Raw genomic sequence first — 24,871 nt, 5'->3', positions numbered from 1 at the left:
CCTCAGAGAACGTTTTTATTTACACTTTATACTTTATTTACACTTTATGTCGTCTCAGCAAACCCGGATTTTACAATTGCTGTGAGAACACGGGGCCGCGCTCTCTGCGGCTCCCCGCAGCCAGCCAGCCTCGCCCTGCCCGCCTCCTGTGGGGTTCCACACCGCGGCAGTTTTCCCACCTCAGCGCGACGCCGGTGCCGCCATTTCGGGGGCGGGGGACGCGCCGCGGGGCGGTCCCTTTAAGCACCCCCCTCCCGTCAGGCGCCCGCCCGCGCCGTGCCGGGAAGATGGCGGCCGCCGGTCGGGCCTGGCGGGCCGCCGCGCTGCTGCCGGCATGGCGGCTGCGGGCTCCGGGCCGAGCCTACGGCGCCGCGGCAGGAGGGGGCGGCAGCGGCGGGGGCCGCCTGCTGCTGGGCGCTGCCTTCGCGCTGGGCGGTGGCGCCGGCCTCTACCTGGCGGCGCGGCACCGCCTGTGGGAGCACTCGGCCGCTGAGGTAACGCGCTGCCGGGCCCCGCTCGCCGCCTCCCGCCCGGTCCCCCGCGGCTCCTCCCGCCGCCATCCCCCCGTGGGGCACCGGGCACGTTCTCTTCCCGCACCCCGGGCACTGGCGAGGCTGGGGCAGGGCAGGCAGGAGTCTCAGGGAGGGTGCGGGCGGTTTCTTCTCGCTCTGGGGACCAAGCGGGTGGTTTTGCTCCCAAAACCGTGCAGAGGCGGCCCCGGCAGCGCTCTGCGTGCGGAGCTGTGGGGAATGTCTGTCAGCGAGAGCTCGCTGGGATGGGAGCAGCGTTTTCTGTTAGAGTTGGTGCTTTCTCCCAGCGCCCACGGAGGGTTGTGTAACCCAATAAATTGCAAATGAGAGACAGAGTGAGAGCACATTTGCTTTTTAAGGTGTGAGTGATGGTTGGCATGGCCTGTCGGGTCGCTGAGGTATCACAGTGCTGGGGAGCGTCCCTCACCCGGTGTCTCCCTGCCCTGGCTCGGTTGTGCGCAGGTTGGTTAATCCCTGGAATGTTAATTTAGGCAGACACATGCCTAAAATCAGCAGCAAACTGCTCTCCACACCCTGTGGCCTCAACATTGAGGGAGAGGAAATAGCATTTAAAACGTTTTGATGGAAAGAGGATTAAAATAACCTTGTGTTTTTCTTTAGTTTCAGGTTTGTATGTAGAGGGGTAAGCTGCCTGGATTTAAAATCTTTTTCTGGCTGTGAGTAGGAGTTGCCAGCACATTAAATATGTTTAGAAAAAATGGTATTTGGTCCCAGTAGAAGGTGAATATTTGTGATGCCATTTGAAGAAAGCATCTGTTAGCCAAGATATTTTGATGATCAGATGTTGAAACTGAATGTCAATGACTGTGACTTCATGGCAAAAATAAGGGTGGAAAGAAGGTAATATTTATACTTTTACTAGAAAATGGAAGCTTCTGATCTCTTCCTTCCCCAGCTGCCTGCAGGGAGCCTGCAGCTCACTCTCTACCAGTATAAAACGTGTCCTTTCTGCAGCAAAGTCCGAGCTTTTCTTGATTATCATGGACTGCCATATGAAATTGTGGAAGTGAACCCGATCATGAGGAAAGAAATCAAATTTTCTTCCTACAGAAAGGTGCCTATCCTGCTGGCCAATGCTGGAAGCCCTCTGGTAAGTCTTACTGTGTCAAAAGCTGGTGGTTTGGAGGCTCGTATCTGTGTTTTATCACATGCAGGAGAATCTTTAAATCGTCTTTTATTCTCTCAAGAATCTAAGGTTTGTTTTGTGCTTCATGGCTTCCTACGCCTTGGCCTTGCTGGAGTTTTTTGTTGCTTTTTCTTCCAAGTTGTTTGTGTAGTGACTTTATAATCCGGTGGTTATCTACTTTGTATCAGCCCTTATGGAGGGGCTTATACCTTGTGGGAGAACAATGAGATCTTAATAATACTGGCAATTCAACTTGACTCTTTTTGTGTTAGTGCTGCTTTCTTCCTTCGCTGCCAAGAGCCTAAATCCAAAGCCCACTAGTATTGCCTGTGTGTCTGGCCCTCAGCTCCTCTGTTGTCAGAGTGGGAGACAAATTTGAAATGATAGTATCAAACCGTCACAGAAGATATCTGAATGTAGGGCTGGATTTAGATATGTAGGGACTTCTGTGGAAATGCAAGGGAGGAAAAGGGACTGCGGGAAAAGGGACTGGGAGCCTCAGCGTGCAGGGGAAAGGGTTTGGAAGAATTTCCTTTTCAGTTTCACCCATCTCTTCTAAAAGTTTGTTTTAATTCTGTTTTTCAGCAATTGAATGACTCTTCGGTGATCATCAGTGCAATAAAGACTTACCTCATTTCCAAGTAAGAAAATGGGATAATGGGAAGAAGAGCTGAATGTGAATGGCCGTAGCAAACTAGAGATTGAGAAAACTCTCCTGGAGTCAGTTATAAGTGTCTTGCTGACCTTGGTCTCTGAAGCTCTGGGTGTGTGGCCCGGCAGACCTGACCCTGGCTGTGATGCTGTGGGTGATCCCTGTATACATTGTGATGTGTCTGCAGTAAAGCAAATCTTTAACCTTTCAGATTTACTTTTGCACCTGTGATATTCTCTTTGCACGAAACCTACTTAAATATGGACTGGCATTGGTGCTGGAACTAAGATTGCAATTAGCCAATTATAACATCTAGAATGAAGTGAAATTGCTGTTAGGTCCATGCTACAAAGCACTTGAGAATGGCAGGAAGTTTTATGCCTGCAAGAACTTCTGTTCTGACACTAATAGTTATTTGCAAGTAACTGTTCCAGACTCTTTTCAAAATTTATCTCAAATAGAATTTGGAGCCTTGTGGACTAATTTTCAGTACAATACCTTTTGAAGCATGTATCTTTTGATCTATCCTTTGATCTGCTCATTTTTGTAGCAGCCAGATCAGTGCTGTGTTTCTGTCCACAGGAGGAATACCTTGGAAGAGATCGTGTCCTTTTATCCTCCTATGAAAACTGTGACTGAGCAGGGCAAGGAGGTATTTGAGTATGGGAATAAATACTGGCTCATGCTGGATGAGAAGGAGACAAAGCGGATCTATCCTGTCAATGAAGTGAGAGTGTAAGTGCTCTGAAGTTTCTGGGCTCTTCAAGTAGGGTCACAGCCTCTTCAATACGTATTCATGGATGATGTAGATAGAAAATCTCGCTGTGCTGGCAAATCTTGTCACATCCCCTTAGCATTTAAAACCTCAGTAGTTAATTTGCTGTGTTTCTTATGTAATTCGAAACACAGTTCCCACCCTCATGGTCATGCCTTGCGTTGCCTCCAGTTTCCCTCTTGGCCTTTTGGTTGTGTCACAGGGGAACACAATGCAGTGCTGTTTTCCCTTTCTGCTCCGGTTCTCATATGAGAAGAAGCTTGTGCTCTTAGTCTTAATTTTAGCCTGAGATTGGAGGAGCGTTGCCAAAGACCATGATCCTGAGTGCATTTCAGGGAGGTCACCAGAGCACAGGGCTGGGTGGGAGTTTTTGACACATTTGTCCTTGGCAGAACCTCTGGCTAATGCCACTGTGATTCTGTCTGCCTTCTGTAGCCCTGAAGCCTGTCCCTCATTCACCCTTTTGAATGCTTGCAGGGAAGAAATGAAGTGGAGAAAATGGGCAGATGATTGGCTTGTTCACCTCATCTCCCCCAACGTGTACCGTACCCCCAGAGAAGCCTTGGCATCTTTTGATTACATCGTCCGTGAGGGGAAATTTGGCACCGTGGAAGGTTTCTTCGCCAAGTACCTGGGGGCTGTTGCCATGTTCTTCATTAGCAAGAGGCTGAAGAAAAGGTTGGTACCACTGAGCAGCAAGTACACATGAAGAATAGCTCCTTAACCTCCTTAACTGTGAGCCCCAGATGTCAAAGGGCAGAACCTCGGTGTTTTAAACTAAACCATTTAATCCAGTGTAACAGCTGTACTACTTTAACTGGAGGTACTGAACCCCTCTACTCGTTTATATTGAACCACTAACTGCCCCCTTCACTCTCAAATACCTTCCTAATTCCCAGGAAAAGTCAGCCCATAAGATTAGAGATGATAAAAGGTTCTTGTGTCTTTAAACTAGTTGTTCTCGTTATCCAGACATCACCTTCGTGATGATGTCCGAGAAGATTTGTATGAAGCAGTCAATGAGTGGGTAAAAGCTGTTGGAAAGCATCGACTGTTCATGGGAGGAAACCAGCCGAACCTTGCTGACTTGGTAAGAGGTTGATTCCTGCATTTATTGTTAAGTGTGTTACAAATTATCCACTTGCTCATCTATGTAAAATAGTTCATACAAATACAGGGAGAGAAAATGAGTTACATGAGATACATTGTCAATGTCCTTTGTGCAGTTCCCACATGAAGGGGTGCTTACATTACATAGGACCGTTATTTGTTGTTTTCCTCCAGAGAAATGTTTCCTAAGATGGAACTTAAAATTTCCACCTGCGGGTGGATGTTACTGATCATGTGGAAGCAGGATGAAAGCAGGTTACAAGCCAGGACCCCTGCATCAACAGTTCTTGGAATGCAAGGGAAGCATTTCACTCTGGGATTTGATGCAAAGATGGGTTTAACTTTTGCCTCATAATTGCATGTAGATCCTGATCTTCCATCACTGTTTCCTCATGGGGAAAAAAACGTGCATATTCTTAATTACCTTTCTGCCATTCAGTCTTCCTTGCTAATCAGAGTGGTGGAATAGATGACAGGACAGGGAAAGAGCGTTACTGGCTGGGATGTTGAGACACTTGTTGGTACCCAGGCCATTCTCTTTCAGCATTGTTCTGATCTATGTCCTCTGGCACAGGCCGTGTACGGGGTACTCCGGGTCATGGAAGGGCTGGAAGCCTTTGACGACATGATGGTTCACACCAAGATTCAGCCGTGGTACCAGCGCATGGAAGAAGTCATTCAAAGAGGTGAAGCTGCGGTCTGACACCAGCTGCGGCTCCCTTCCTGAAGCACTTGCATGGTAAAAATCTTCAGAAGGAATGGCATCGATATTTTTGGCGTTGGACTGGTCACAGCTAATGGACTGACATGCAGATGCAGAGACTGTCCCATTTTGATTATCAGGTCTTGGTGAGCAGAAGGGATCCAGCTGGGTGTGTTTGAACATGGTATTGGGAAGGATGGGGACAGGTAAAAGGAAGGGATGTTGGGTGCTGCTGGAAAGGAGAAGCTCTGAAGAATGCAGTAAATAGGTTTCTTTTAGGCAAGAGCCATTCTCGGAGCATATCACTGTAAAAGCAAACCACTCCTGGCTAGTGAGTGTACCAGCCGTGTCAGATACGGTGTGTCTGAGCAGGTCTTGCTTCACGCTGTCTTCCGCTGCTCATCCACGTCATGTGAAGTGTTTTCCTGACTGAGACACTGGATACTAGTTTTTAAGTGATGTTTTTTCTTGCAATAGAATACTGTAAGCCCAGTGCTGAGGGAACTGGGGAAATCCACAGTACTGGGAAAGGCGTCCTTCCAACGTCAGAAACAATGCTGCACTTGGCAGATTGTGTGCTTTTAACTCTTCCATGTAAACGGTCCTTTTGGTACTTGGTTCTGTATGGTCTGTGAGGATAAAGGCTTGCTTCTGCCTGTGTGCCTTGTGAGATCTGTGAGTTCTTACCTCACCCGTTAATGCTCAGAAAGCACCCCCTGCACAGAAATCCCACATGCAAATCAGTTGAGTGAAAGATTTCTCGCCTGAAATCTCTTTGGAATATCCCTATCAATTTGGTTTGGTTTTCAAAAAGGAAGGATTGAGAGCAATCTAATTGCCTGGGGGAATCTCTAGATGTTTTTGCCATGCAAGAATAACAGAGGATTTGCTGTTGTAGCAATCAGATTAGGAGTCATCTCTGCAGGTAGCATTATGCAATATGAAGTCTCCTGAGCTGTGCTGGATAGAACTTGACATTTGTTGTCGTGAGGATGCTGCAGGTTTGAAAGGGAGTGATCCTCTGTGCAGCCCCAGGCTTAAACGTCCTTACTGTCAACTTGGAAAGTTCTGTTTCCTCAGAAGGGAGGGCAGGTTTTGGGGAACCTGGATTGTTGAGATATTTCAGGTGCAGCTGAGGTAGTTCTGTTGGGAGGGGGAAGCGGGGGGGGAAACCATCTTTATTTGGTATAACAACAAAGACTGTGATAGAGAGGTTGTTTTTTTCTAAATCTAAGACTAGGTATAACTTGAATTATGATTTGACATAGAGGGGAGAAGGAAGATGGGGATAGTGAAAACAGCTGGTCTGTGACTTGCTGCATGTTAAAGCTGTCCTGCACTGAAACTTGTCTTCCACAGTATCAAAATAATGCTCGAGCACATTGGTCATACATAGGCAGGAGCTTGAAGAAACCCTTTATGATAACTCAAAATATCCGTATGTGTAAACGCGAGACGGAAGAAAAGTGTTTTGCAGCATCCTGAGCGGGAGCACAATAAGTGAGGTGCTGAAACCCCAGCAGCTCTGGGGCAGCTCCGCACCCCGCCCGGCTGCGCCCCGGAGGGCTGGGCCCGGTCCCGGTGCCGGTCCCGGCCGGGGCCGCTCCCCGCGGGCTGCCGGGCTCCCGGGCCGCTTCGCGTCGCTATGGCGACGGGCGCCGTGGCGAGGCGGGGCCCGTGACGCGACGCGGGGCCTGTGACGCGGCCGCGGGCCCGGCGGAGGAAGGTTTGAATCGCCCAATGGGGGAGCCGCGCCCGCTGGCGGCTCGGCGGCGGCTCCGGAAGTGCGGCAGCCCCTCCTGCCCCTGGTGCAGCGGCGCGGCGCTGCGGGCCGTCCATGGCTGCGGCACCCTCGTCCGCCGCTCCCAAGCCGCCGACGAAGAACTCCTGAGGCGGCAGCGGCTGCGGTGAGGGGGGGCGGAGCGCGCCGGGCCCTGCGAGGGGGAGGGAGGCGGTTCCCGAGCCCCCTTCCGCGCCTTCCCCGCCGTGTCAGCGGTGAGGGGCACCTCCGGCCTTGGGGTGGTTCTTCCCGCCGCGAGGGAAAGCGGGAAGTACCGGGGAGTTTAAATAACTAACGGAAAAGGTACGTGGTGCTGGGGCGGTGCCGCCCCTGGGGGGTTTCCAGCTGGGTAAAACCCGTCTCTGAGCTTAGAGCTGAGCCTGAGGCTGATCCCAGGCTTGGTCCCTGCCAGCCCGAGGTAGCCACAGATTCTTTGGAAAGCCGCGGGAGAAGTTAAACTTGTGAAATAAACCTTGTTGCTAGGGACAGCTGGTGACAGCGTTGCCACGCTCACCGGGTCTGGGCTCTCAGCAAGAGGCACTTTCGAAGGGGGAATGTCCCCAGTCACAAGTGATAGGACAAGAGGAAACAGCCTCAAGTTGTGCCAGGGGAGGTTTAGATTGGATATTAGGAAAAATTTCTTCCTTGAAAGGGCTGTGGGGCATTGGAACAGGCTGCCCAGGGCAGTGCTGGAGTCACCATCCCTGGAGGGGTTGAACAGACACTGAGGTTCTTGGGGACATGGGTTAGTGCCGGGGGTGGGTTATGGTTGGACTCAATGACTGTAAAGGTCTTTTCCAACCAAAATGGTCCTATGATTTGGGTTTCGCTTGTGGTGATTCAACAGCTCTGTAAGTTCTCAGCCAGTGCTGTAGCTGGTGCAGGTGTCTGGGCATTGGCAAGGGTTTAACCCTTCCTTGGAAAGAAGAGGATTAAAGCACAGCGGTGTTTGGGTGGTTCATAGCTGGAAGCTGGGAATCCTGTTCCTTAGAAAACTGTCGCTTCCTTCTTCTGGTTAAGGGAAGTGCTGCTGTGTCTTCCACTCTATCATGTTCATAAATCTGACGTGACATACAGGTGTGTTTTGTCTTAAACACATACTGCTTAAAAACACATGCAGTAGTATTTGTTTTATATAGAGCAGGTTGTTATGTGAACCTTGGCAAGCTGACAAATTAACCACTGAGCTATGCAGAGTGATTTAAATTCTAGTTTAGCAGAAGTAGTGTACAAACATAGCGAATTGTGAAGGAGCGTTACCACCAGGTCAGCTAACTAAGCCTGATGCCACCGCTTTGTCACTCCCCAGTAGACATTTGTCCTCTGGAGATCTCTCCTCCCTCGTTCTCGTTTCTTCGAGTCCCTCAGGTACCACCAGGCAAGAAGCTGCTCATGCTGTAGCTGACTCCCAGTTGTGTGTGTGCTACTGCTGAGCCCACCGGTACGCAGGTTCCTGCTGTCAGGCAATGGCCACGTTGGTCTGTGTGGTGCTGGGTTTCCTTCAGCACGAGCGCTAATTTGGATGCATCTCTTCAGCCTGCAAAACTGTAAAAACCCAGAACATCAACGTTTCTGTCAAGTTGTACAGAATTTGTTGGTGATGGTAAAATTTAGAGAGGAGTGTGTACAGGTACCCCAGAACTGTTCAAACCTTGTTTCTTTATGAAACTGGTTAAATACTGTAGTTAGAATTTGAAGGTTTGTAACTGAGTAAGGCTATTGTGTAATTGTACAAAACATTTCCATTGTTTAAGCCAAATTTCATCATCAGTATATAAGGAACTATAATCTGGGTTCTTCCCTCATCCCATGCTTGTCAGAGGATACCAGGGCACGTCAGCTTTTGTTGTTTGGCCTCATACATTTGTTACGTTTGAGCCTGCGTGTTGCCTTAAATCGAAAGGAAGAGGTGGTTCAGAAATTGGCAGTTTTTCCTTTTTCGGTCATTTTTATTATTTCTGTATCAGGTATCCCACATACACCAGCGATGATGTGGCTTCAGGCTCTGCACAGAACACGTTGTCCAGAAGAGCTAAAAGCCTGAAATCAGCTGTAAGTACTTTTACCGTTGGTGATAAAAACCTTTCTGCCCAAATCAGAGTCGTGCTGCTGGTGGATTTTTGTAAGATTTGCAATTGCATCACACCATTACCTCAACCGAAGCATCAAGTGCAAAGGTGGTGACTAAGTTTGCCTCTCTAGGCATTTCTGTGTTGTGTTAGATATTGGTTAAGGTTATGCCTTTTTTTCTGATGATTAAAGAGACATTGTGATCCAAAAGCTTTTAAGCATTTGTTTAACTTCAAAAAGACACTTAAAGTTAAGCGCATATGAAAGAGTTTACAGGTTCAGGGTTCCAGGATGGAAGGATCTGATGGTTTCCTGTTGATTTTTCTTGACTAAACTCTTAATATTCCTTTTCTCCTCTCTTCAAATTTCTCTTCATAGTCAGATGGTGTTGGTTACTGGACCCCTTGATTTGCTTGCTTGCTTTAAGACTTGGAACGCCGATGACTTACAGACACCTGCTATCAATCCATCTGTATTTCATCTTTAATAACTGTGTTAAAAGCAGAAAATACCTGAAGCAGATCAATTATTTGTATTAATCCTGGCTTTCCAGCAAAATATTGCGCAATTCAAAATGGCAGATGCTACCGCAAGCGAGCTCAAGCTTTAGCCAAAGCTGGCCATTGTTGATCTCTGGCACAGAGGGAAGTGTTGTTATTTCCAGTTTCCTTATCCACAGGTTTCCTTTCATTGTATTGCCCTTTCCCGTTTGGGAGAAGAGCCATGAAGAACCGTTCCTCATCTCCCCCTTTGCACGTCCATGTGGATGAAAACACCCCTGTCCATGTCCATATTAAAAAGGGTCAGAAAACCACCCCTGCAAAACGCCAGGTAGGAGTGTGTAGCTGGGTCTTTGTAAGGGCTACAAAGAGGAAGGTGAGCGCTTCTAGAAGCACCACGAAATCTTCAAGGTCTGTTTTACCGTTATATTAGAACTGTAAGACTTGAAATCATATTCAATGGTGACTTTTAAATAACGCGTCTTCTGTACTTACATATGATATAGAATATATAGTTACTTTTCAGGTTGAAGTGTGTGACTGGGAGATCTGTTACTTCCAATGTGGCTTGGGGGTGTTTTTTTTAATTCCTTTTTTTTTCCTGGATTTGTGTCCTGATGATGGTTTTTCTTTTGGTTTCATCCCTGGTTTTGTAGGAAAGGTTTGGGGAAAGGTAATATCTAGGCCTTTCAAATTCCATCTTGATTGTATTAAATATGTTTAATGAAAGAGTCTGGATTCAAACCGTCTTCTGGCGTTAAGCACTTTCTGAGTGTGCTGAGCTGGTGTCAGCCTCCTGATAGCTGCTGGCTCCTCTGATCTGATTTATCATGTGAAACACAGATATTTTTGTATGCATGAACTTCCATTTGGTTTTGCAGCACTAACAATTGTACATGGTTCTTTAAAAGTGTGTGATTTATTTTATTTTCTCTTTCTTTAGTCAAAACACAAGCAGAAAATGAAAGGAGATACCGTGAATGTGTGCCGATCTGTCCGGGCGAAAACTAAGGCCCCATGGGTGCCCCCAGGCAAAACATCTGTCCATGAGTCCACCTGCAAGTGGGAGGTATGCCTGGTTTTTCCTTTAAAACAAACTTTCAGCTTTATCTGAGGTTGAAGGGAGCGGTTTTGTAGGGAGGGAGCTGCACTGCTCTGAAGGTTACTGTCACCTACCATCCACTGTAAGTGTCTTCTATGAATCTTTTTCACTTTTTAATATAGAAAAATTGGAAATTAATGAGCAACCTATGGCCATATCATTCTTTTCTGCCTCTAGAAACCAGAAAAAATTCTGTAGTTACTTTAGTTTTACTAATCCCCTACAAGATCTCATCTGGAGGCACAGCATGAAGCTGCTGTTCTTAGTCCCTTCCCGAGCACGGAGCATTTGTGCGATGTTGTGGAATATTTTCTTTCTCATGGGTTGATAGTTTTGCCTTTTGTGTTCCTGGCTCTTCCTAGATGAGAATTTGAACTTTCATTACTTTTTCTTCCTTTTTTGTTCTAGTCTTTCTGAATTTTGGCCTTTTCCTGATGGAAATGAAAGAGCTGTTTACATTTTTTTTCCTTGCAGTGGTCTCTCTTTTGGCAAAGTTAAGGTTAGAATCTTGTTTATAATTTATGCTAAAAAAATTATGCCCTTTGTTGCTTTTCTACCAGGGACCAACTCACCGCCTAGAAATTACACCTCCAGACTCAGAAAAATTGCTGTCAGTATTGCGCCTGAGTGACCTCTCTACAGATGAGGAGGACGCTGTTTGTGGCAAAATGAATGAATACGAAAGGAAAATAAACAGCCTGATGAACACGGTGGGAACACTGAAGAATGAGGTGAGGAGGCAGCGTAAATACCTGCCGACTTAGGCTTTGTAGCTGATCCTTTGGCAAGAGGAGGCTGGAGTCAAGTCTTGGTGCAATGGAACACTTCCCAGGCCGGTGGTAGCTTGCTTTTAAAAAACAAAGAAGGCAATCTGAGTTGTTTAGAAGAGCTGAACTGCTCTGGTGAGATCCTAAGGCCTACTATGAAACACTTAAAAATATTATCCGTTCGATAAGGTATTGCTGTGCTTCACTTTCCAAATAATCTGTCATCTTCAGAAACAAGTCTGGTACAACAATTCAACCCCTATGTTCTCTCTTCTTGCACGTCTTCAGCTGTTCATAGTGCTTTGAACTGCCGAATGGGATGCACGTGTCATTCGGTAGGGGCAGTTGTCAACTTCTGAGCCCTGTCCAGCTCTTGAGTAGTCTGTACCCACCTCCAGTCATGCTACCAGCATTGACCCTGCCACAGAACCTCCCAAAAATGGGTAGATGGAAACAAAACGCCAGGGACTATTTAAGTTGATTAAACCCAGTTTTCTGGATCTCACAAAGTGATAGTGGAGAAATTGGAGCCATCTCCCAGCGTGTGATCGACTGCCAGAGCCCTTTCCTGCCGTGTTTGAGGTCTGTCACATGTCTCTTGGCTGATGATGGATTTTCATATGTGACATAGAGCCAGGACGCTTGTGTCTCCCTATGTTTGTGGGACGGAGGTGTTTCTTGGCAATAAATGAATTATGTCCCTGGTGTGCAAGAAGAGCCTGGAAGTATTTGTGTCTTTTGTTGCTTGGTGCAGATGGTTTGCTGGTTTGAGATGTGGATTCTGTGTATCACTTTAAAAGCACCTGGTTTGTCTTAAGTTCTATTTAAATATCTTTATCAGGTCAAGCTGCAAAAAAGGGAGGACCAGCAGCAAATGGCAAAGCGTCTCCTTGAGGAGCAGAAAGAAGAACTGAATGAGGTCTCGCAAGAGCTGGCAGAAACAGAACACGAGAATATAGTGCTCAGGCGCAATATCGAGCGTATAAAGGAAGAGAAAGAACTGACTATGTAAGAAAGCTCCAGTTCTCCATTGTTACTGCACATAGTGGTATTTAGAGTGCACCCACCTCCCTTATTGCTAACAGTATTTGAGGCTGTAGTTTGTACGCTGGGTTGCAGTGCTGCTGAAGAACTGATGTTCTTGGATTTTGTTCGGTCACCTTTTAGAAGGGGGACTTGAGATGGCAGGAGCTGCAGAGAAGGGCTCTGGCATGATTATTGGAATGGAAAGAACTACTCTGAGAGGAACCTGAGAGCAGTTGGCTTGTGTGGCCTGCTGGAGGGTCATCCTACCTCTGCAGTTAATGTTTTGAAGATTAAAAGATGCTGTTTGAATTGCGATGACATTGGTAGAACAATAAACGAGTAAACATGGAGCTGAAAATGAGAGGAGAATGTTTTGCCTTTGTGAAAATCATACTGAGACAGGACTGAATCATGTTGTGTTGTATTGTGGTTTTTTCGTAGTGACCCTGAAGATCTCTGACATTTTTGCATCAGCTTTGTATCTAAAGAATTAGGGAAGTTTGTGTCTCCGGGGGAACACCAGTGTTTTAAGAGAGTTAGTTTTATTGTTTCCTTAAGAAAGATCACTTGAAAGTGAATACTGTGTGTTCCTTTCTCAGAAAACTTGGTGAATACTTCTGAGTTGATAAGCCCTTGCTGAAAACTTTAAGCTGTAAATGTTGGTGTGCTTTCCTGTTTTATGTTCAGCCATTTGGTGTCTTAATTCTGGTGTGGCTTAAGCATGCAGGAAAAGCACAGCATTGTGGTTTGGGTTTCATAGTGTGTGCAGGCTTTAGTATAAGCCCAATTTGTCCCTCTAAGTTCCTGTTTGCTAGCTGTGGTCCTCACAAGCGTGTCTACTCACTGGCTTCTAACAGAACCACTGAAAAGTAGGTAAACCTTAAGTGATGTTTGCTTAGAGCATTTATCCTCTGATTCGGAGTTTTTTAATGAGTTTTAACTGAATCAAGTGTATAATAATAGCGGCTGGTACAGCTGTCAAAGCTTCGTGTTTTTCTGATGGCTGGATTCTAATTACAGGCTACAGAAGAAATACTTGCTGGAAGAGAAGGAGTGTTTGATGACCAAGCTGAGCGAGGCAGAGAGAGATGGAGCAGCCGCAGGCAGGCAGATCCTTGCCTTGAAAAATACAATCGAGAGACTCAACAAGGTACGTGTTGTCCTTTTTTATTCTTGCCTTTACTATGTTGTCCTCTTAGATGGCTGTCTTAAAAAGCTAATGTTACAGTTGCTGATTCAGAAAAACGTAAGGGAAATAGAGGGATTGAATGTGCTCAGGTGATCTGCTAATTGTGTTTGGAAATGGGGTATTTACTTGCAGCATCCAGACACCTTCTGCTTATGTGGTGCTGACTATTGCACTGCTCACACTTGTGTCATCTTCATACATTAATTCCACGTGAACAATGATTTTCTTTTTTGTTTTGTTTTTTTCCTCTAGGAGAAACACATGAGCAGTTCAGACATTAACGCACTGATAAGACAAAAAGAGCTTTTGCTCCAGAAATTGAGCACCTTCGAAGAAAGCAACCAGACACTACGAGACCTTCTCAGAGAGCAGCAGAACCGGGAGGTGAGCCCTGCTGTGTGCCTGAACTTGCATCATTGCAGCAGTCTGTGTTGCCTTGTGGACTGAAATGCAATTTGAGAGCTTTTTAACTCCTCTTTTCTTTTTTCCCAACGCTGCTGTTGACCCTGTGTCTTAAAGGATGGATATACTGCTTGTAAGAGCAACACAGAAATGAAATTGCTCTTCCTCCTGTAGTTGTATTCCATTTGAACAAAAGCGGGGTGATGGTAACAGTTCTTTCAGCCACCAGTGAGACTGGATAAAAGGACTGAGTTCTTCCACGTGACTCTCTCTGAGCAGCAGGAGAGTTCAAAAAGGTCTTAAATTGCCATCATACTTTTTATTATAATCTTTGACTGAGAAGTGGAAAAGCTTTCTGAGATAGGTGATGATATGTGAAATATTTAGCAAATTTGATCTTTCTAGGAATCTTCTGAGAATTGCTGCTGCAACGGGGAGGAAATGGGTGATTTACTCAGTTCCATTTGAAGAACCTGTATAAAATTGAGGTTTTAGTTAACAGTTTTTCTCCATATTTGTTTTGTAGAAGGAAGCTCAGAAGGTTCTGGAGCGTCAGAGAACGCTGCTCAAAATGCTGGATGACTCAGATGCAGAGAAAGCGGTAAGCAAACCACAGTCCCTCTCTGTTTTCTTTTTAATGATGAAGCAGAGAGATCTAAAATGGCAAGCTCTTCTTTGTCTTGTATTCAACTGTCAACTCATACACTAACGCCTTTTGCACCAATAAAAGTATTTTGGCTTTTGTGGTAATCACATCCACTACATTTCAAAGTGGATTGATTTTCATAGCCTTTGAAATATAGGGACTTAGAATGGGGATAGCACAACTGAGACCTACATACAAAAGCACCATTAGGATTTACAGTATTCAGCTCTAAACGAGAACTTAAGCATGTTCTTATAATGTTTAAGCACAAATGATTCTGCTTACCTTTTGTTATGATACTGAATGAGCAAAGTGAAAATTGTACTCCGTGTTTCTTTAAAAAGAAAACTCTGGGGGTGGGAGAGAAAAAACATCTACTGCCAAAATCCTGACTGACGGTCAGGAAAGGATTCTTCAGTTTGGAAATTATCTTGTTGTTTCTGTATGTTTATCGTGTTATCCTTAGAACCAGAAAAGCACGAAGAGGGGTAAGCTTTCTGGATCTGCTTCGGCCACTGAATGAGTGACCTGGTGCCAGATTTTGTTCGTTTTCTTATCTCTAAACTGGGCTGAGGATGCTGTTGCTGTGGATACCAGACAGTGCTGTGGATCAGAGGGTGTCGGGGGAGGCACTTACACCTCTTCCCTCCACCTGCCAACCTAAATGTGCTTGTTATTTAACATCTAGTGGTGTTTGTTTTCCCAGGAACTTCAGTTTAGGCTACAGGAGAAAGTAAAACAAGTGGATAATCTCACCGCTGAGATACAATCAGAAAAGGTAGTTTCCTTTTTCTATTTTCCCCCTCCCTTTTCTACCTTCCAGTCCTGTAGAACCACAGATAGTCCGAAATTTAGGTTTGTACTTGCAGACAATGACTTTTTAAGGGATCAGATGGTTGGCTTGCTTATAGAACTGGACAGACAGGTACCCATTCCCAAATAGTTGGTGCTTCAGTTTTCTGCTGTTAATAATAAAACTTCCATCACAAAGATGAATAGGTAGGATTCTCTTTGCTCTGGCTTACCACTGAATTGCCTTTCTGTTCAAGATCCTCTCAGTTCCTGATGTCAAATTCCAGTCTGTTCCTCTGTTTAGAAAGTAAAAAAGAAATGTAGCAGAATAGATCAGATGTGAAGGATGTTTTGCCCAAGGACAAGTTTTTCAGGCCAGTCGTTCACATCTGATTTAAAATAAATGCCTACTGGTTTGTTTTCCATTTTGTTGGAGTAGAGATGCTGTGAGGGTCCATCCGAGGAAAGTGGAGGTAGCTGGAGATGGTATCAGATTTCTTCACTGAGTGCTTACACGTTGGAAAGTATTCCTTCTATTAGCTTGGTGAGGAAAAAGGTGTATGTCCTGTTGGCTTCTTATTTAGGACCAGGCAAGGACGGCATCTGAACTCTCCAAATCTATGGAGGCTGTGAGAGGCCATTTACAAGCGCAGCTGCGAAATAAGGAAGCGGAGAACAACCGGCTGACCATCCGGATACAGGTGTGTTTTCAGCACTCCCTGGGGATTCTCTTTGTTTACTCTCGTGAACTGAATTGACTGATGAGGGAAGTAACACTCACCAACTCCTTTTCTACTGCGTCTGGTAGACTGAAATATTGGCTGGTGGTGTTTGTGCCACTAACACAGCCCATACTTTTCAAATGAAGAAGGAAAAACCCTTTCACTTCTGATGCATGAGGCAAAATCGTAGCCTTAAGGTCTATGTGCATTTATTTGATACTTTTTTTTCTAATTGCTGCATAGTTATTTAAAAGATGGCTTTGTTCTAGCCAAGCATCAAGACATATTGTAAACTGTTTAATTTGCTTTCTTGGAACAATTCTGTGCCATGAGTTCCTGTATTTAAGCACACTCATGCACGCTTTGCACAGTATTAATGAGTAGGAGAAAGTGACCCTGGTTTATTTTGGTTGAAGTCATATATTTGATGTATCTGTTGATGTTGTGATGATGATGTGATGAACACATGTGTGTTAATGGTTTAGAAGAGCTTTTAATTCTTTTAAGCTATATAGCTGCATAAAGCAACGTTATTAGATGAGAGCATTTCAATTAATAAAGAGAGTGTTCTCCGGTAGATCAAAAGACTGTTTCTAGGAAATTAGTTGCTGCTTTGGGAATGCAGGTGTAAGGACGTTATTCCATACGGTGTGTTTTCTTCCCCGCTGCAGAACCTGGAGCGCAGTGAAGCTCAGCATAAGGCGGAGGTGGACTCTATCATGGAACAACTGAAAGACCTCAGGCAGAAGGGAGACCGTGATAAAGAGGCCCTGAAAAAAGCCGTCCGTGCCCAAAAAGAGCGGGCAGAGCAGAGTGAAGAGTATGCAGAGCAATTGTCTGCCCAGCTAGCAGAGAAGGTACCTGAGAATACAGGAGGAGAGACCTCATTTCAGCTCATGCATCTGAATCTTTGACTTCTGCTAGCAGCCCTGGGGAGAGGCTCTGCTTTCAACTAATGAGATTTATTTCTGTCTTGATGCCCTGGCCCATTTACGCTCTGTTTAGAACAAATCCAGTTTTCTCAACTGTCACTGTATTTGCTGCATGTCCTTAACTTAGCACATACAATTCTAAACCAGCAGATCTGAATTTTCACCTGGTCTTTTAGATCTATCTGAGGATTCACAAAAGCCAATAAAATAAATCCTTGTAGTTTTGGCTGAAAATTCTGAATGGAGTTGGTTGTTAATCAAGAAACTAGTTAGAGCAGAAAAGTACAAAGACTCGTACTGGGATTTCCTTTGAAAAATGACTGAAGGGTAGCAAGGAAAAGTAGAAAAGTTAGGACTAAAATCAGAAGGGAATGTGGATTTCACACTACTTGACTCTTTCCTCATTTTTAGAATTCTAGGGACCAGAACCGCCGGTAGAATCTTAGCCATGCTTTGTGTTTCTGATAGTTCATCTGCCTTCAAAGAGGATTCTTCTTTGACTGCTGTTGTGTCTGTTGGCTGACAGCAGTGCTGGAGAGCACCTCTCGCAAGGATCGGGAAGAATAAAAAGAAATACTTGTCCTCAATATTTCAATGTTTTAGTGAACTCTCTGCACGTTATGCTTATCCATATCAGCATTTCTGTGTATTGTCTGCATATCCCATGTCCAGTGACATATTTGTCACTCTTTTCCTTGTGTGTTTTTGTTTGACAGGACAATTACGTTGCTGAGGCGCTGTCAACGATGGAGTCCTGGAGGGGCCGCTACAACAAAGTAGTAAAGGACAAGGGTGACCTCGAAATGGAACTCGTGACGCTGAACAGGTTAAAATAAATTAGTGTGGAGGAACAAGTATGAGTGGGGATGAGTTCTAAGTTAAAGGATAATTCAATTGAATAATTTCATTAAATTTAATAGTTTAATTGGCTTGCTCGTGAATATCCTAGCAAAACCAGCACTGCCTAAGGGCTAGAGCAGAGTTTGGAGATAGAGAGAGAGAGATGTGGCTTCTGGTGCTGACTTGCCACAGCAAAGGCAGGCTTTTTAAGGGCTTGCTGACCCTTCAGGTTCTCTGTTCTTTTGCCATTTTGTGATGCTTTGAAAGAATTACCGTTATGTTTCTTTTGAGATCTGTTTGAGACACTTGGAGGGATTAAAAGAGATAGGCAGTATAGTTTGTGCCAATTTTGTTTTGAAGCGGAATAAATGTATTGGTATCGCTGCAGTACGGTTGTTGCTGCGGGGAAAAAATCAGTAGTTACAGGAAGAGAGAAGCACATCTTTATCTCACGTATCTTGGAGGCAACGCATTTGAGCTCCAAGGGGATGACTCAAACTAATTCCCAGCAGGTTGAGGTAGTAAAACAGTAACGCAGACATGTGCGTAATATGACTGGAGGAAGAAGATGAAAGGAGAGGAAAAAGCCACTTTTCTGAAGCTAATTTTCAAGCATTAGGAATGTTGTTCTTTCTTCATCACTTAAGGAGTAATTGTCTTCCTGTATGGCAGCCGTGTTGAAGACCTGCAGCAACAGCAAACGGTCCTGGAGGAGAAGATGAGGGAGGACAGAGATGCTTTGATGGACAAATTGAACCAACAGGCTACGGAGACAGCTGCCTTCAAAATGGAGAATGAAAAGCTAAAGGTCAGTGATTCTAGGAATTTGGAGCTGAAATGCTCGGGGGAAAAAAGGGAGGAAATTATAACAAGTTACTTGCAGAGTTGAATTGCACCCATTGCTGCCGTTGAGTTTCAGATCAGTGTCACCTTAACCTGAGAATGATAGGGCAAGTATACTGAGATATAAAGAAAAGTGAATGCTTTGGGAGGACTGGATTTCTTCCGCGCTTTGGCTAGCAGTATGTCAAATCCAAGTACAATTTCTTCCAGCTGGGATCTTACAACTTGTCCTTACCTCTTCATGCTGCTGTCCAGAGAACAAAGAGCATTCTCACACACAGAGAATGGTAATCTCCGGAACGTAAAAAAATGGTTGGCATATTCCTTCTGTCATCTCTAATCACTGGCGATCTTATAGGTGACCTACCTAACTTTCTTCTTGGAAAGCTAGGCACTGATCCAAATAAGGAGTGACCCTAATCCAAGTAGCACAGCCCATTCAGACAAATGGAAAGACTGCACATCCATCCCAAACCTCTGTGCTCTGCTGGTGTAAATTTGGTGATCTACTGACGTCTGGCAAGTTTTGCCAACTTAGACTGACAAATCTATTTTTATTCGTCTAGACAGCGTTAGACAGCTTGTGTGGCGGTTACTCCCCAGCACTCGATCAAGATGTTTTCTTTTTTCAGGCTAATGTGGGCCCAGTAGAAGAAAAGCTGACCCAAGCGCAGAATGAAGTGGAGGAGCTCAAGAACTCTGTCAAGAACTATGAAGGGTTGATCGAAACCTACAAGTCACAGGTGGGTATTTCATCCAAACCTTCAGCCCTTGCACAAGCATCTTTTCTCCCTTCAATGTTGTGGCTTATTCTGTAACACCATAACTCTTTGTTTGCTCTTGGATGGTGTTGCAGTTTCATATGGTTTTGGTTCTTTTAGCCTGGCTTTTTTTCAAATGGCAGCATTCAGATTGCTCCGTGCTGTACGCCGAAGTGTGGAAGACTTTCCTTCCTCACCATGCACTGATAACTCGGTCATTAGGGGGAGGTGACTCCCACAGCAGAGATCTTGATTAATAGAAAACAAAAGACTGGTTTTAATAATTCCACTTTTCCTTGCTCCTTTTCAAGTACCGGCAAGAGGGGAGAACATTTGGTGCAAAGCTGCAGTGATCCAGGTGGCAGAAGCAGAAAGTGAACCACCCAATACAGTTCTGGGGTGGTGGTCAGTGTGGCAAGAAACTCGTTGCTGATCCTTGAGCAGTTTTAGTTGCTCCAAAGCATTGCGTATTTGTTGAAAGCTATATATTAAATTATGTGGGGTTTTTGTATGTCCAGCTGTTGAAGAACCGAATGGAAACAGATGAATTGATGGCGAAGCTGGAGCAGTGTGATAAAGAGAACAAGACCCTGAGGGAGGAAATGAACAAGGGGGTTGATCAGGTAACTGTTCCTCAAAGACTGATCCATTGTAGGCATTCATGGACCTTTGTGTTGTGAATCCAGGGAAAAATGGCTGTGAATAGGAAATGCAAGGCTTAGAATCATAGAATAGTTTGGGTTGGAATGGACCTTTAAAGGTCATCTAGTTCCAAATCCCCTGCAGTGAGCAGAGACGTCTTCAATGAGATCATGTTGCTCAGAGCCCTCAGCTTATCTCACTTTGTCTTTTCCATTAGTTTTTCTCAGGAATTGTTAATTCTGCAAAACTCACTGAACATTTAGCAACTTCTTTTTGACTCTATGGCATTCTTCAGAGGTGTTTAAGAGAAAGTCTTGGAGTAGAAGACCTTAAGCTTTGAACTCCAACGCTGGCCAAATATCCACTCAGTGTCATCAGACTAACAAAGCTTCACTGGAGTTGAGAAACCTTTTAGTCTTTACCTTATGAACATCTGAAAGTTCCTCATGTTCTCTTCTTTTGACTGTAGGCGCGTAAGCAGTATGAGAACCAGCTTACTGAGCTGGAGAAGCTTCCTGACATCCTTAAGATCACAGAGACACAGCTGGCACAATGTCAGGACCAGCTTCAGAGTTACGAGAAGAAGAACATGGAGCTGTCTGTCATGATCGCAGACCTTCGTCAGCGGGTAAGGGAGTGGCAGAAAGATCCTGAAGCACTGCAATCTGCGCCTCTGAGTCCAAAATGAATTTCTAATCACAGGAAGGTTCAGTCTTCATCTCTGTTCTCCTCTCTTTTCAAAAAAAAGATTAAACATGCTCTGCAAAATGAAGGTGTGTGCCATGTATTTGTGCAAGAAGTTAGCGGTGTAGCTGGTAGCTTTCCTTACTATTTGAAAGGTTTCTCAACGCTTGATGCAGAACCTTATTGGGACTCAAACAGCAGCAGTGACAACGCTTGCTAATGCCAGCGCTCGCTTCTGTTACTTCCATCATCTTGTCAGCTTTCCCTCCTGTGTTGTTCTGCTGATAGTGCTGTCCCAACCTTGTTTCCTCACCCTGATTTCAGGTTTTCCGCTCCCTGCTTTTTGTCCCTGGAAGCACAGCGTAGGTATTGCAGGATAAATAAAGACAGGTGTGATTTATAAACCCTGCTTCAAGACACAGCAAATGATCTCGCAGTCTGACTGCTTTACTCTGGTTATAAACCCTGATGCCTTTGTGTGCTGCTGTCATCTACGTGGCTGCTTTTAATGTCTGTGCTTTGCTGTGCTTACAGGTGGCTGCTCTGCATACAAGAGTTTACAGACCCGGCTTTTCATTTGCAGTACAGAAGGATTTTCTCATGCCTTTCCCAGCATTAACTGGAAGCACCAGCAAAATGAACATTTTGTGCTTTGCTTTTCTATCCACTGTTCCTTTTGTGGGGCTCTCCAGAAGTTATGACTTGAGCATGTTTCCTTCTGGAGACCTGCCTATGTTTTAGATGTTTGGTCGTGTGTGTTTAGTGACTACTCTGTAAAGTAATTACTTACTGTAATTTTTAGATTGAGCTCCAGGGAGACAAAATGGAGATGACAAGAGAGAGGTATCAGTCTGCCCAGGAGGAGAAAAAGCAGCTCACCTTGAAGGTGGAGGAGCTAGAAAGGTTAGAAATATTAGGCTCTATTGCTCTCTTAACCTTCCATTTCCATCCTCTTCCTGTTGTTTTTTCAGGGGATTGAAACAGCTTCAGTTTTGTTCCAGTCCCCTACGTGCTCCAGGATTTTGTGCGTTTGTGCATCTCTAGTCATAGGGGCCCACTGGAGACAGTTATAGGCTCTTGCAGCACCGTTTATGGATGTCATTAGAAAGGATGGTGAATTACGTGGCAGATAAACCAGCTCCTTCTCCAATCTAGCCTGTCAGTTCTGAGATTACTGCGTATTACAGTGGTTTTACTCATGTGTATAAATTCTTTTTAGTGACAGTATCTGGGAAGATGCAAGTATGTGGATACTCTGTATGTCCTTCAGTCTTTGAAATTCTGATTTGAGAAAGGGATGAGTGTTTCTTGGGGCTTTCCCCTTTCAAGGGGGAATAGAATCTATTCCCAGACTAGGCAGGACCTGACAAAAATGCAGACTGAAATACGCTCCACTTAAAATGAATAGGTTTCCTTCCCTTATTGTTTTAACCTAGAAAACTAGAGACAACGAATGCCCAGAACATAGAATTCCTTCAGGTCATAGCAAAACGTGAGGAGTCGATCCACCAGTATCAGTTGCGGTTAGAGGAGAAGAGCCGAGAATGCAGCTCCTTGGCACGTCAGCTGGAAATGGCCATCGAGGATGCCAAAAGACAAGTAAGTAATTTCTTGTGTTTGCATTAGTCCAAAACTATCCAGACTGTAGAAGGGGAACAGTGAGAATGCTGGAAATACCTCCCCAGCCTATGACCAAATTCCTGAAATCAATCACGTTCAGTGAAATACAGATAATAAAATGTGGTGTTGCTTGTTTGTCGACACTTAAGCCGTTGAGAAACCGAACCCTGCTCTCCAGTTCGCAACAGAAGAGAGGAAAACACAGAACCGAGCTGCTGCTTATGTATGAGAATGTGTCCGATGAAACATTATAGGGCTTTTGTGGACAGTGGGGTAGGGAAAAGTTCTTCTTCCATAAACAACTCCTTAACAAAGTTGTTGTTCTGGTGTTACGTGTAGGTGGAACAAGCTCGAGAACGAGCAACGTCTAGAGAGAGAGCAGCCCAGTCCAAGATGTTGGACTTGGAGACGCAGCTGAGTAGGAATAAAACCGAGCTGAACCAGTTGCGTCGGAGCAAAGACGATGTGAGTGACTTGCAGGGGATGCTCTTGCTGTGCTGGTGTCCTGGCAGCAGCTCCATAAACCCCGGTGCTGTGGGTCGCTGCAAATGTTGTGCAGAGCTGTGTCTGTGACGTGCTGCTGTATGTGTCCCTGACACGTGTGTGCTATGACATGTCTGTGTCACATTTGCTTTGTACTTACGGCGATGATCTGAATGAGCTTGCTCTAAACTAACGTGTGTCTAAGAAAAGACTCAGACCTTTCTTATCTTCAAATGAGATTTGCAGCAGATATCATGGATGGATTTCAACTTCATTTACTGCTTGGTTATCTAAGAGAGAATGCAGTTTCTGTTCTAGAAGAAAGAATTTCTTCTAGAAGAGAGAAGGAGAATCTTTCATAATGTCCTATTTACCCTGTTTGTTTACTGGAGTTTTACTTGGAATTGGGTTGGCACAGGGATCAAGCTGCTTTTCAAAAAGAATGTGGTTAATTCCCCATAACTACAGCTAATCAGTTTTAACAGCCCGACTGATTAGCTGTGTTGTCTCCTGGTTTAATCAACGTGTTGCTGAATGGAGTTGGAAACAAGCAAAACAAATTATAAATATCGTGGCAGTGCCTGTGGTGATGCCATCTGCTGTGCCGATTCTTGCTGTCCTCAGCACTTTTGGGGAATAGCTGAAGTTTAACGTGAATAGGATGGATGTTGCCGCCTTTCAGCCTGTGTTTTGTGTTTCCTTACATAGGCAGAGCGCCGATACGAAAGCCGCTTACAGGATTTAAAGGATCGCTTGGAGCAGTCGGAGAGCACCAACCGCAGCATGCAGAACTACGTCCAGTTCCTCAAGTCTTCCTACGCCAACGTTTTTGGAGAAAGTGCCTTCCTGGGCTCCCCCAGCCGCTCTCGTGCTTCTCCATGAGGACAACGCTCTCCCTGCACCTTTGCTGCTCAGCACAAAAGGAGAGAATTTCAAAGCCATATGTTTTTTAGGAACAGGTTGGGATTTCAGGGTCACTATTACGAGACATTTTTCTCTTTTCCTTGCAGCATGAGGTGATCGAACGATGGTGGCGTGTGTCCTAAGGTAGGCAGTGTCAGCAGTACCCATTTGGTGTTGGTTGTTGGCATTGCACCGTGAACTGTGCCCTGAACCCGCGTGGGTTTGGGTCCTTTTCATCCTCTAAGGTCCTGATGGTTTCAGCTCTTAAAACCTGTCAGTGGTTGGTTGAGCATTTTAATGTTTAGAAGAACTCTTTTTCCTTTTTGTGCTGCTTTTTTCATTCTGTTTCTGTGTTGCAGAGATCATGTGGAGGTTTTTGTTTGTTTGTTTTAATTTTTTAAACTACTGAACCTTGTATCAATACATTCAATGATAGGATGGTGGGAGAGGATGCTGGTCCACCCGCCAGCAGCGTGAAGCTGAAAATAACTTAAGTGCCTGGACTCTAAACCTTCAAGAGATTATCTCCTGAACAACCACAGTGTTTGTAAATGGTTTTATACCAGAAATAATTATTGTTATTTTTTTCCACTTGATTCTTGTATACTCTCTGACCCTCACCTTCTCCTGAGCGTGTTGCTAATGTTGCTTTACTCCTCTCACCCTGGTTTCCTGATCCTGAATATCCCCAGGACTGAGCCAAAACCAGCTGCATGCAAAGGAGATTGCGGTTCAACCTCAGTGGCCTTTCAGTTGAGGTCTTGGAGTGGGTGCCACACGAGTTCAGGGTGAGCCTGAAACACTGAACTGGTCGTAAGCCAATTAAAGAGCAGCTACGGTTGGTTACTCAACTTGCTTACTCCCCTTCATTGAACCAGACCCCACCAACTCCTGCAAATCAGGTCTTCGGTTATTGGGTCCCTAGAACCCATGTGCTCTCTAGTGCCCTGTTCTTTCCAAGAAATGGTTCTTCTGGGGGCAAAAATAAGCGTTGCTTTTATTTTGATCTCTTTTGTATCCTATTTATGTGCGATGTGGTCATTGGGTGGTATTTGTCACAAAGCTTTTCTAAGTGAATCAGTTTTTTGAGAGTTCTGTAATTGTGGGTGTGTATAACAATTTTAAAATCCTAACGGTGCTACGGTAAAGCAAACAATAAATACATTTTAATTGATTATATTGGGGATTTGCTCTTTATTGTACTGTGTCTAGGGTCTCCTTGCCTTTGTTGTGTTTTAAAAGTAAAACAT

General features: G+C 44.9%; 2 protein-coding genes across 5 annotated transcripts; both read left to right on the top strand.

Annotated features, from left to right (window-relative positions):
- Positions 1-248: 248 nt before the first annotated feature.
- On the top strand, positions 249-5,577 carry PTGES2 (prostaglandin E synthase 2). The gene is made up of 7 exons (XM_065035283.1): positions 249-494; positions 1,447-1,641; positions 2,263-2,318; positions 2,912-3,064; positions 3,582-3,782; positions 4,077-4,194; positions 4,789-5,577. The coding sequence occupies exons 1-7, from the start codon at positions 288-290 to the stop codon at positions 4,915-4,917; spliced, it is 1,059 nt and encodes a 352-aa protein (XP_064891355.1). The 5' UTR covers positions 249-287; the 3' UTR covers positions 4,918-5,577.
- Positions 5,578-6,610: 1,033 nt separating this feature from the next.
- ODF2 (outer dense fiber of sperm tails 2) lies at positions 6,611-24,798 on the top strand. 4 transcript variants are annotated; one of them, XM_065035274.1, is made up of 21 exons: positions 6,686-6,824; positions 8,665-8,749; positions 9,447-9,598; positions 10,211-10,336; positions 10,930-11,100; positions 11,978-12,144; positions 13,183-13,312; positions 13,604-13,735; positions 14,280-14,354; positions 15,106-15,177; positions 15,776-15,892; positions 16,585-16,770; positions 17,562-17,671; positions 18,358-18,493; positions 19,161-19,271; positions 19,808-19,912; positions 20,401-20,559; positions 21,418-21,518; positions 22,052-22,214; positions 22,575-22,700; positions 23,427-24,798. In XM_065035274.1, exons 3-21 carry the CDS (start codon positions 9,491-9,493, stop codon positions 23,598-23,600), a joined length of 2,469 nt encoding a protein of 822 aa, XP_064891346.1. In that variant the 5' UTR covers positions 6,686-6,824; positions 8,665-8,749; positions 9,447-9,490; the 3' UTR covers positions 23,601-24,798. The 4 variants fall into 4 exon arrangements, with proteins under 4 accessions (XP_064891349.1, XP_064891346.1, XP_005513998.2 ...); XM_005513941.3 differs by lacking the exon at positions 6,686-6,824 and adding an exon at positions 6,880-7,000; XM_065035277.1 differs by lacking the exon at positions 9,447-9,598 and having other exon boundaries at positions 6,611-6,824.
- The last annotated feature ends 73 nt before the right edge of the window (positions 24,799-24,871 follow it).

This window comes from Columba livia, chromosome 19, assembly GCF_036013475.1.
Source record: "Columba livia isolate bColLiv1 breed racing homer chromosome 19, bColLiv1.pat.W.v2, whole genome shotgun sequence".
NCBI lineage: Eukaryota > Metazoa > Chordata > Aves > Columbiformes > Columbidae > Columba > Columba livia.
The sequence above is the reverse complement of the archived record's forward strand: the minus strand, read 5'-3'. Positions and strand labels throughout refer to the sequence as shown.